Below are 12,320 nucleotides of genomic sequence, written 5' to 3' on the forward strand. Positions count from 1 at the left end.
ATATTTAAACTAAATCCGGCCTTCATTAAATTATTACCATGTTTCTGGAAGAACTATTCACAAAATTGGTGAAAACATCCCCAGTCCGTGATTCGAACCATAGCACAGCTTGTGTTAGGCTGATATATGACTAGACTCTGATTTATTTAAAATATGGCAGAATTAAGAATTTGCTATGAAGGCATCCGTTTCGACATATAATGATAAATCGAAAGAAAATTACAGCTAGTATATTCATTTGTTCAGGTTAGCTCACATGATCTGGTAAAACAAAACACTATAATCTCTGTACTTTCCTTCCCAACAAATTAAGGTCTTCTAAAGCAAGTGTATGAAAGAATAAACCTATCAGATTATGTGCAAATATATTAAACATCATTCAGATGAGCTAAAAACAGAAACATGTTCATTCTAATTTTTCAATAATCTTTAAAATTCGGTACGGCTTAGAGAGATTGAAGCTGTTGTTTTGAAAAACAGTGAAAATTGGCAGCACTAAATGCCGAAATATAGACTAGATTAATCCTTCCAAATTTGTAGGCAATTAGTGATCGTGTCAGGATTTTGTTTTCTTTACGTACACAATTTCGTAGGAAAACCTTTGAATTTCTGTCTTATTACCGTAGACTTTTGGCCGACGTCTGTCCGTACACCGACAGAATAACCTCGGCCTTCTGTCCGTACACTTGGCAAAATTTAAAATGAGTATTTTTTAAAGAAAAATGCGGTTTTCAGGGAACTGGCTGATATAAACGTTTTGTCTATGTACATAGTCTATGTGCACTTTATAAAATGGCAGAAATCGTGCAAGAAAGGGAAGAAAAATTGAAAAAAAAAGTCTCTTTTCGCTTCAATTTATTTTCCGTTGTTTTTGTTGCATTCAAGGACAGTCTAGAAAATCGAGCCATCGTCTGAGGTAATGGTATACAGCTGATGAAAGACAAATGTCAGTGCCGTATTATACGACAAAATGTCTCCCCTAAAGGAAATATTAACAAAGAAATCAGTGAACAAATAAGGAGCCATCCACGTCCTCCATTTTTACTTTTGCCGTACACCAGTTCACGTGACAGAATACAACATGTATCGCTTTTATTTGAAGCACAAGTGCTAGACACATAATCAAATATTTTACTTCATAGGCCTATATATTGTATAAGAATATTCTTATATACATCAAAAAACTATAAAATACTATAGCTCTTTGTAGACATATTTAGGCCTATGAAGTAAAATTCTTATAAACATATATAGGCCTATGAAGTAAAATATTTGATTATGTGTCTAGCACCTGTGATTTGAAGGGCTGTAACTTATTTATGCTTACTGTTAATTTCGTGAGGTTCTAGCCAGTATCCGCTAGCAGTGAAAACGGTTGTTGATTCAACGTTCAAAATACCGTATAATGCAGGACTCCCTATGAGGAGACAGATTCTCTTCCCCAGTGCCGCAAGAGTTTCACCTATTTTAGATCACAAAACATATGTTACAAGTTGTTTGTTAATTGAATATTTGGTATCAAAGAATGTATATAGTGTATAAGAAAACATGAGTCACTGTAGTGTCGTATTATTGCACTCGCGACGCTAAATGCTGCTGTACGACGCACATTTTTGAATACACAACGCGCAAATATACGATACGATGGGTGACATTTTAATGCACAGCGGTAAAAAAATGTCACACGTGGTTTTATATATTCTCAACCATTTGAAACCCTACACACTCAGTTTTATACTGTACTGAATTCATTCACTCTTCTCGGTCACCTTATCATGATATACGTGATGGCTACAGTTTGAATTTTTAAACAAATATAGGACTTTAGTTTTCATGAGTTTTTATATTTGTTAAAGTTCCCTGAAGCCGAGTATCTACACATACCATATATGCATGTGTTCGAAAGGTTCTCTACCTAGGACCATATTCGTAACAGATCGCATTTGTAACATATTTCGTACATATGCGATCGCATTCGTAACAGGCAAAATGTGTTACGAATGTGTTTGTCCAACATGGGGGTTGACATGAGAAGCACATATGTATCATGTTGAGTTTTATACTGCGAATGTTCAATCAGTTGGTTGTCATCGCAACATCATTAAATGACTGCCATAAGCCCCATCACAAGTCAGCGTCGTCGCCGCCGATGTCAATGACGTCATACAATTATCTGAGCCGTATCATGAGAAAATGGGCCTTCGGGAATCTTTGAGGCTTTAAGACCAGTGTGGGCCCAGATCAGCCTGCTCATCCGCGCAGTCTGACCAGGGCCCACACCGTTCGCTGTTATTTCAAAAAAGGCTTATTCTACCTGAATATGAAATTTTCTGACCCTAATTCAGAAACACACCGATACACGTAAGGTTTTAACAGGGTGTATGAGAGATACAATATCTTTGGAAATGCCGGCCCTGACTGGGAATTCAACCAGCTCCGTCGGTTTCGTAATCTGCAAAACTATCCACTGCACCACCCTCACCGACGAGTTACTCGTGCCGCTCCTATAGAGATACAAAGTAAGACTGTTTCCGTACGAATGCAGACACCAGGCCTGGCAAGAAAACACTCTTAGTAAATATGATACAATAAAGTTCGCATATTGGACATATTTCATTTGATGTATCCATTGTCGTCAGTATAAGTTTTTTTTATTGATGTTTAAAGCAATGCGAATTGACAAAGATAAACAAAACGAAAAAGAAAAACCTATCTTACAGCGAACCCGTGGACGCCGAAGACATCAGGGTCAGAACAATAACCATGAGCAGTCTACGAATAGTCAAGCTACTCACTATTTTAAAGTATACATAAATATATATATAACCGTTGTTATACGGAAACAAGCTTTTACAAGACTTTCTATGTTAGTTGAGACTGCCTTGATCTTGATTTTAGTGCATTTTATTTGTTGTTGAAGGGATACAACCAGCGATTTGCCGATTATAAAAGTTGAACAGGGATTGCATGTGGTGTGCATCTTCCCCTTTAATCATACATATTCATATATTCATGCATTTAGTAAAAATGAAATCTTACAAACCAAAACCGATATAGGAAATTTATAAGTGACATATACATGTAGTACCATGCTACTATGAATAGACCAGTCATGGTAACGGTATTCTTGCCAAGTTTAATTACCAGATAACAAATCAGTACCAAGATATTAACCTGACCGGAAATATCCCTCAAACTAACAAGAGGGCCGTCATAGCCCACTATCGCTCACATGAGTAATATTACACAATACATGTTATTAAATCTGCGATTTTTGCCATTTTAGGGGCCATACCTCTAAGACAAATAGCGTGATATGGCTTGTTTTCGAGGAAAAAAAAGCAAGATATTAATGATAAATATCATCAATGCAAGTTTCGTCAAAATCAAATAATAAACGTGATCTCTGCCATGCTCACAATGCTTAAATCAGCAAATTTTGTCATTTTAGGGGCCATAACCCCAGGACAAATGGTGCTATATACCTGGTTTCCGCAAGGAACCCAGATGTTATAGATATATAACTTCTATACACGTTTGGTCAAAATGAAATAATAAATATGGTCTCTTTTGTGTTCACAAGACTAAAATAAGAACATTTTGCCATTTCAGCCATAACTCCGAGACAAATGGCGCGATATGACTGTTTTAAAAAGAAGTAAGATCCTATACAAGTTTAATAAAAATCAAATAATAAATGTAGTCTCCATTCTGTTGACAAGGATAAATTCAGCATTTTATTGCCAATTCAGGGGCTGTAACTCCAAGTCAAATGGTGCAAAAACGGTTGTTTTTGAAAGGAACCGAGATCTTACAGATATATAAGTGGTGTGCAAGTTTAGTCAAAATCAAAATAAACAACTAGAAAACAGGGTGTGCCCCCCCCCCCCCACGCCCTCCCCTACTGGTACATTTGTCACAAATAATGGGTAATAATTCAAATGTTTGCAGTCTTAAGGGGGTATAGCCTCAACAAACATTTTATGAAAAGGATTCATTATTCTAGGCAATATACAAAAAAATCCTTTATTCTGGCTATTTCAAGGGCAATAACTCTGTAATAAGCGCTAAGATTCTCAAGAAGAATTCCAAGAGTGCATAGTCACATCATGATAAAGACTCAAGCAAAGTTTCACGAGTTTACATCAAATACTTTTTGTGATAGGCACGTAATTAGGTGAAAATGTACATTTTTGACTATTTCAGGGGCCATAACTTTAAAAATAAGGGGTGAAGCCAGCCAAAAAATACGAGATGCGCAAGTTTATATCATGATATAGACTCATGCAAGTTTTCATCCATTTATATCATATACTTTTTGAGCTAGGTGTGTCACAAGGTGAAAATGTTCATTTTTAACTATTTCAGGGGCCATAACTCTGAAGACAAAAAATAGGAGGTGTGCATATTCATATCATGATAAAGACTCATGCAAGGTTTAATCAATTTATATCTAATGCTTTCTGAGTTAGGCGCGTCACAAGGTGAAAATGTACATTTTTGGCTATTTCAGGGGCCATAAAACTTTGGCAATTGGGGGCGGACCTAGATGAAAAATAGGAGGTGCGCAAGTTCATATCATGATAAAGACTTATGCAAGGTTTAATAATTTATATTAAACACTTTTTGAGCTAGGAGCCTCACAAGGTGAAAATGTGCATTTTAATTATTTCAGGGGCCATAACTCTGGAAACAGGGGCGGACCCAGATGAAAAATAGGAGGCGCGCAAGTTCATATCATGATTAAGACTCATGCAAGGCTTCATGAATCTATATCAAATACTTTTTGAGCTAGGTGTGTCACAAGGTGAAAATGTGCATTTTGACTATTTCAGGGGCCATAACTCTAGAAATAGGGGCCCAAGCCAGACGAAAAATAGGAGGTGCGCAAGTTCTTATTATGGTAAAGACTCATCAATTTATATCAAATATTTTTTTAGCTAGGCGCGTCACGAACTTCGGAAGGACGGACGGGTGATCACAATAACTTACTTTGTCACTTCGTACAAGTGAGCTAAAACATGTTACAAATGTGTTTCAGATGTAAAAAATGCACTTTTTTGTTAATTTTTCCGATCGAAAATGACATGTGACAAATGTGATCAGATGTCACATCAAAAATCGGCATCGATCACATTCGTCTCAAAAATTGTTACGTATGTGTTTGATTTCTGTTACATATGCGATCTCATTTGTAACACCTGTGACATATGCGATCGCATTTGTAACACCTGTTACAAATGCGATCTGTTACGAATGTGGTCCTACAAAGCTTTGTCAATAATGATAAATTTCGACTACTATGCTGGTTGTATGGAATGACCAAACAGAATTGCTCAAACGGTGTCAATGGAGTTGACTAAGTCAAAACTTTAATTTCGTTGACAATTCTTTGCATGTACTGCCCATAAATGTTTTTTTTTTTAATATTATCGGCATTTTGACCATGGAGACTTCCCAGAAAACAATTTTCGGTCTCAAATGGGTTTGAGATTAAAATATTAACACCTAATTTTACTGGTACTTAAATATTACATTCCAGTTGAGACTGACCATCCATACAGAATAGTCACTTGAAAATAATAATGAATTTAAAATTTTAATTTTAACATGCAATTTTGATATCAATGACTAATTAAGTTTCATTATCAAACTCAGCTGAGACACAATATGTTTTGAAAACAGAAGTCAAGGAATTCAATCTTGGCATAACCTCAGTCCTCAAGATCGACCCTGTCTTGATTATTTTTAAAATCTGATATCAGATTATGAAAGCACGAAGCGACTACTATTTTTTTATTTTCAAACATGCTGATACATAACTAATTCAGGATGTTTGGCAAAACTATGATGGTATTTCGGAGCTCGTTCCGACGGGAATGAAAGATACACGTGTGAGAACTTCGTGTGTGTTTAGACAAAGTTTTTAACTAAATAATTCAGGATATTTCATTAAATTTCTATTTAATGGAACATTCTACAATTATCAAAAATTAAAAGGAAGGGCAACGTTGTTCTTACGTTAATTTCGTCAGCTGGGATTTCTTAAATCATTTAAAGAAGTGAAAGAAATTTCAAAATCGGAGTAAAAATGAGAAAGTTATGAGAATTTAAATATTTGGTAAAATTGGCGGCCATTTTGTTTCTATAGCAACAAGAATAAAATGGCGGATTTACTAAATTTTTAGATACACATTTGAACTGTATTTACTTATTTCTGTAAAATAATTTCTCTAGTTTACCAGCTTTATTGAAAGAAATTATCATGTTTTACACCTTACACTCAAAAAACATATGAAAATTACTCTATTTAAAAGGTTATTTGCTAAATAAAGAATTCAGCAGTGTGTAAATGACGTCATAAACCCACTAAAATGGCTGCCTCCATGATCAACCATTTTCTTAGATTTCAAGCTGCCAATAGTGGTCCGATTTTAAAAACTCTTTCCGCGTTACGAAAGACTTGAGGATGGCTTTCATATAGAATTAACTTATTGTCAGGCTTTCCCTACCCTTTAATGGTAAACAATGACTTTTTCCGTCCGGGGTCTACGCGAACAGTCTTTATACGACGTAACAAAACATAAACGGACGTTCATTTTATTCAGAACGTTTGATTTTTTTTGCAATGATTTTGCACGCCGTTATCTTCAAATCCATATTGCAACTTGTAATTTTTAAGGTTATGTGTTATCGTAGTACCGTGGGTTCAAAACTTTGCATGTCGTGTCGCATGTCGAATTGTGTCATACCGTCGCGGGGAAGAGAGATAATGCCAGAAATACCTCCAAATCAAAACAAATAATGTCCGGTAGGCACTGATATCTTCCACCTGGTAACAGCTTGAAAGTCATCAATTAAATGATTTAAACAGTGTTTACATTCGTTTTTTGTGTTTGCTGAAAACAGGGTCGTACAGCTTATACTATAACTATTACTCCTTAAGTCGTATATATATATGTGGGATATGTGCATCACGTGCAAAAATACCGGCCCTATAAAGTTAGTTCACGAATTTTTGAACACCCGTAATATAATTAGATAGATAGATAGTTTATTAATACAATACATGTCTACTAAGTTTCATTTTGAATTTTTGAAAAATCGTTTTGATCAGGAAGATAAAGTGACAGCCATTTTACGAGATCATTCTTGACTGCAATGTAAGTTTGTTTTCTATTTGTTTAATCGTCTAATTGTAACAAATGGAAAAGTTCCATGGTCAATTTTATATAATAGTTACAATCGCATTTTTTTTTAATTAAGAGTTGGCTTTGTTTTAATGCGGGATGAGATTAAACTATTTACCTGAGTTGAGAAGGTTATAAATTAAAATTTGTTCATTAAAGCTTAAACTGCCATAGATGCTAACAGATTCCCAAGAAAATAATACAGATAATTCTGGGAATTTACTTAAGCCTATTTACACCCCCATTCACCAATACGCCGTAAGCCTGAGTACTGATTTGTAGCTTCCCTCGTGTTCCGCTTCGTTGTTCCCGGACTTACCAAACAGAATAATGAGTATCTTTCATATTTATTAGAAGTATATTCCAACTGCATATAGGAAAAATTAAAGGCAAAATTGATTACCTTGTGTTACTTTAAAGGAGGAGGTTGGGTGTACGTTTTGAAGATCTTGCCGAGGAACATGGTGATATCCAAACTTTCGTTTTTCTCGATTTCGAGACTACTGGTTTGCTTCATGAAGAAGCAAAAGTTACTGAGATGTGCTTACTGGCTGTTACCGAAAGGGACTTAATGGAAACAAGGTTCCCGAGGGTAACAAACAAGCTCACACTCTGCTTTAATCCTGGAAAGTCTTTAACACCTAAGGCGATGGAACTGTCAGGTAGGTTGGAAATCTTATAATAGATGGTTAACTAGACCAAGTTAGATTCATAGGGTATTGCAAGAGTAGTTATTTATGTCAAGGGGACCGGTAGGAAGGATGGCTTTATACTTGAAAAAAATGGTTATAAAATATCTTGCTGCATGAATTATTGACTTAAAGTATGTCAAATCATTTCAGAAATACCTGAAAGAAATACTATGATAGATTCCGTTTAATATTGTTTTGAACCCAATTAATATATAGAAACATCAAAATCGTGCACTATTATGTTATCTTTTGGCATTTCAGGACTTACCATTGACATGCTGAATGAACAAAAAACAATGACGTCACAGAGTGTTGATCTAATCAACGCCTTCCTTAGTCATCTGCAAGAGCCTGTTTGTTTACTAGCGCATTATGGCGATAAATTTGATTTCCCCTTGTTAATGTCCGAGCTTTATGCCATCAACCAGGCAGACGCCTTGAAAGAGGCACTTCTTTGTGCCGATACATGGGAAGCGTTTAAATCTTTACACGATTTGCCGTCGGCAGCCGGAAGTTCAGGCAGTCGTCCAGAAAAAAGGAAATCGGAAACTTCAACCAGTTATTCCGACACACCTCCATTGAAGAAATCTAAAAGTCTTCCAATAGGCACTAAAGGGACATCAAAGGCTGTAAACAAACAAGCCACCAAAAAGGCAGTTCCGAAGATGGAGAAATCTGCTTCAATACCGATTAAGTCGTTCAAACTTGAAGATCTTTACTTCAGGGTCTTCGGGGAAATGCCTGAAAAGAGTCACACAGCCGAAGGCGACTGCGTCACTTTGCTTAAGATCGCCCAGCATTCACCGGGATTTATTCGCTGGGTTAATAGGAACTCTGTAAAGTTTTCAACAATTAGCCCGGCAGACACATAAGACTTTTTATCCTTTTCCATCATAATCTACCAACTGTGTGCTAGATCCTCATTAGTATGTTGCCTTTAAATACATATATGCTATTATATAGAGCTTTTTTTATATACATTTTGTGCTTTAATATTTCAAAAGAGAACTGTATGGACATGTACAATTGTACATTGTAATGTTAAACAGAAGAACACTGTTCGGCTTAAAACTGAAAATAACACATGTATACACAATGCTATCAGTTTTGTTATAACTTCCCGCATATCATTGACAAAACTATGTACATCTTATATCAGCTTTCCTCGCACAAACTGTATTTACGAATTGATAGTGTGTTATCTTTCAAGCTTTATGTTCTTAAACACATGTAGTTATTAAAATTTATTACAGTCTTTTTATATACCAACTGACCAGTTAACTGCGTCGGCGACATCACCAGCATCATTTTAAATACTTTCTATAAACAACATTATTAAACCAACATATGCGTAATTATCTAGTCAGCTGGATAATTAAATTTGTCAGTTAATCCAATTATTCAATTAATTTGACCACAAAAATGTCACTAGCTACTCAAAACATTTGTACCAAGTGTCATTATTATGCAACCAGTTGTGTGCATCCACCAACCCATGATCACGCAAAATCCTGTGACCATGCACGACTTGTGTGTGGCTGCGATCTTCGATTATCCCCCTCAAGCAGATGTGATTGTCCTGTACTTTAAAAGACATGATTTTGATAGAGATTGCATTCAGACAGTTACAACAAAGATGATTTGTATTTTTATAATTATGGTTGAAAAAAGTTCCAATGTAAAAAATAGTTTATACTGGCTTCATTACATTGGTCACTGTAGTTATGCTTTCAATTATGGTTGCAGACTCCGGATAAGCCATGCTAATGCCTTTCCTTTTCCTGGAAATATCTCTGCAATTAAGGAAGAATGCTTAGGTACAAAATTGTTCTAGTTGATGTTTTTGTTATTGTTATAAATTTTATTTTGGATATGTTTGTTGATTTTAGAAATAAGCACAATGTGGAATCGAGCTTTGCCAAAAGGCGGGCCCAGTGGCCCCAAAAATGGAGCCATCTTTGAAAAACAATGGGCAGCTATGAAAGATTGTCATAAATGAATAGTTACTGTTATAAAGCTGCAACATCTTGTAAACTGGGTTACCCATTTTTTTTCATATTGAAAGTCTCGTGTTATGTACAATTTCAGATCACTCTTTATTACGCACGATTCATAATGAGTGATGTTAGATATTTCAAACCATCCTTCATGGTACATATATGTTCTAGCGTATTCATATCATTCCTGGTATAAATTTGTGAGTCAGCTAGCCCTTCTAAAGAATTCCATGTCCCATCTTAAGATTTTTGCACAGGAATCGTGCAATCCTGCATCTGCAGCAGAACACTGCAAATGTATACACTTAAGTGACAGTAGCATTTGAAAATTTTGATGTTTATCGAAAATGCGTAAATTCAGGAAACTGTGAAGCATTCAGTTAGGGGAATTGTAGCGATGCTCGAGCCTACGACTCACAAACTAATAGATATTTGACCTGAAGTCAAAGGTCAAAGACACTGTGAACTTTAGTACCAAAAATGCGTATAACTTTGCAATGTTTTATGGCTAGGACCATTAGACTTAGTACGAATATTTGTCCTGACCAGTAGATGACCATGAGGTTAAACGTTATGGGCAATGTCACCATCATTCAGGTGAGCAATATAGGGCCATCATAACCCTCTTGTTGAAATGTTGCCATGTTTTGATTTTCTGATGTACAGAGTTGGCCAAACGTGTGGGACTGCCAGACACAATCTGGTACAATTTTAGTCATTTTTGTAAACCTTTTTGAAATTTTTACATAGAAGAAGGAAATAAATTTTCAGTCTGGTAAAGCCTAATCTCTTTGGCCAAGTCTGGATTTTAATTGCTGCTTGTTTGCATGTTCTGCATGATCCCTTGTTAGCTCACCTGAGCTCACTTGTAATCAGTTTTCTTGACCCTGTAAGCTAGTCGGAAAAAACAAGTCTTGTGTTCTGTGGCAACAGAAGTTGTGAATGGAGCAAGGATGTATGAAACTGAGTGACCCGAATTTATTAGCTCCCCTATCACGCAGTGACAAGGTGAGCTTTAGTGACTGTTCAATGTCCGCCGTGCGCAGTATGTCAACAATTTCTAAATATATCTTCTTGAAAACCACTGGGCAGATTTACACCAAACTTCACAGGAATGATCCTTGGGTGGCCCCCTATTGTGCAAGAATTGAAATCCACGCAGATCTCCATTTGTCCGCCATGGCAACCGAAAAGAAAATCTTTCAAAATTCTTTGTTTCAGAAACTGTCGGCCAAATTTCAAAAATATTTTGTAGAAATGATCTACAGGTGACTATACAAAAATTGTTTAAGCCATTCTACGAGGATTGTTCAAATATGAATGCATCTAAGCACATAAGAATGTATCCTTGATAGATGTCAATGAAAATTTATTTGGTCCCCGCGAAGTATTCACCTCCAACATATATGCAAAGTTTCAGTCTTCTAATCCAATCCGTGAAGGCATTTTCATAGTCTTTTCTAGGTATACTATGAAGACACTGGAATATTGCAGAACCGAGGTGTTTGCGCTGCACAAATTTTCGACCAGAAAAGTATTTTTTGAGCCTTGGGAACAAAAAGAAGTCACACGGGGCAAGGTCAGGCGAATAAGGAGGGTGAGGGAGCACAACAACCTTTTCCTGCTTCAGAAAGGCTTGTACAATAGACGCCTTGTGCGGTGACGCATTGTCCTGTAGCAATCTGACATTGACCAAACCAGTTGCGGGTCTTCGATTTTTGAAATATTTCTTCAGTTTTCGAAGAACTTTAGTCTTGTAAAACTTCGCATTTACGGATTTGCCTTTAGGTACAGCAACCTGAATGGCAGGACCCTGAGTTGTGAAGAATATGGCATACATTACCTTCTTGACACTCATGGTCCGCTTGCAATGCATGGTCTTTTGCCTGACTTTGTTGCCCATATTTTGTTCTGAATCTTTCGTTTGGGCTAAAAAAGTGAACCCATGTCTCGTCACCAGTGACGACATTTGCGAAAGACCGTGCATTGTAATTTGGAAACTGTTTATTAATAAGCAACAATTTTGCGCATTGCACGCGTGCCTTTTTCTGCTCATCTGTCAACAGATGGGGAATCCATCTAGCACAGATCTTTCTCATTTTCAAATTACGTTTCAGAATTGTATGAGCTGCTCCTAATGAGATGCCAACCATACTAGCTATTTGCCTAGTGGTGTATCTTGCATCAGTAGCAACTATGTCTTTCACTCTAGCAACCATCTTGGCAGACGTTGCTGTTTTCGGCCGACGGCCATGTGGTGCATTTTCTGTTGAAACTAACCCACATTTGAATTTCTTAAACCAACGAATAACTGTTGAAAAAGACTTGATTTGTTTTACAATGATTTTGCCCGCCGTTATCTACAAATCCATATTGCAACTTGTAATTGTTTAATGCATGAATATATTAAGGTTAAGTGTTATCGTAGTACCGTGGGTTCA

General features: G+C 36.3%; 1 protein-coding gene across 1 annotated transcript; it reads left to right on the plus strand.

Annotated features, from left to right (window-relative positions):
• Nucleotides 1-7,023: 7,023 nt before the first annotated feature.
• On the plus strand, nucleotides 7,024-9,129 carry LOC123560389 (three-prime repair exonuclease 1-like). The gene is made up of 3 exons (XM_045352593.2): nucleotides 7,024-7,163; nucleotides 7,611-7,852; nucleotides 8,144-9,129. Coding segments are annotated over exons 1-3 (855 nt in total). The 5' UTR covers nucleotides 7,024-7,161; the 3' UTR covers nucleotides 8,755-9,129.
• The last annotated feature ends 3,191 nt before the right edge of the window (nucleotides 9,130-12,320 follow it).

This window comes from Mercenaria mercenaria, chromosome 15 (assembly GCF_021730395.1).
Source record: "Mercenaria mercenaria strain notata chromosome 15, MADL_Memer_1, whole genome shotgun sequence".
Taxonomy (NCBI): domain Eukaryota; kingdom Metazoa; phylum Mollusca; class Bivalvia; order Venerida; family Veneridae; genus Mercenaria; species Mercenaria mercenaria.

Excerpts from the sequence above, each read along its gene's own strand:
- LOC123560389 (XM_045352593.2), top strand. Across the intron at positions 7,853-8,143 it reads TAAGGCGATGGAACTGTCAG|GACTTACCATTGACATGCTG; the intron begins GTAGGTTGGAAA and ends TTGGCATTTCAG.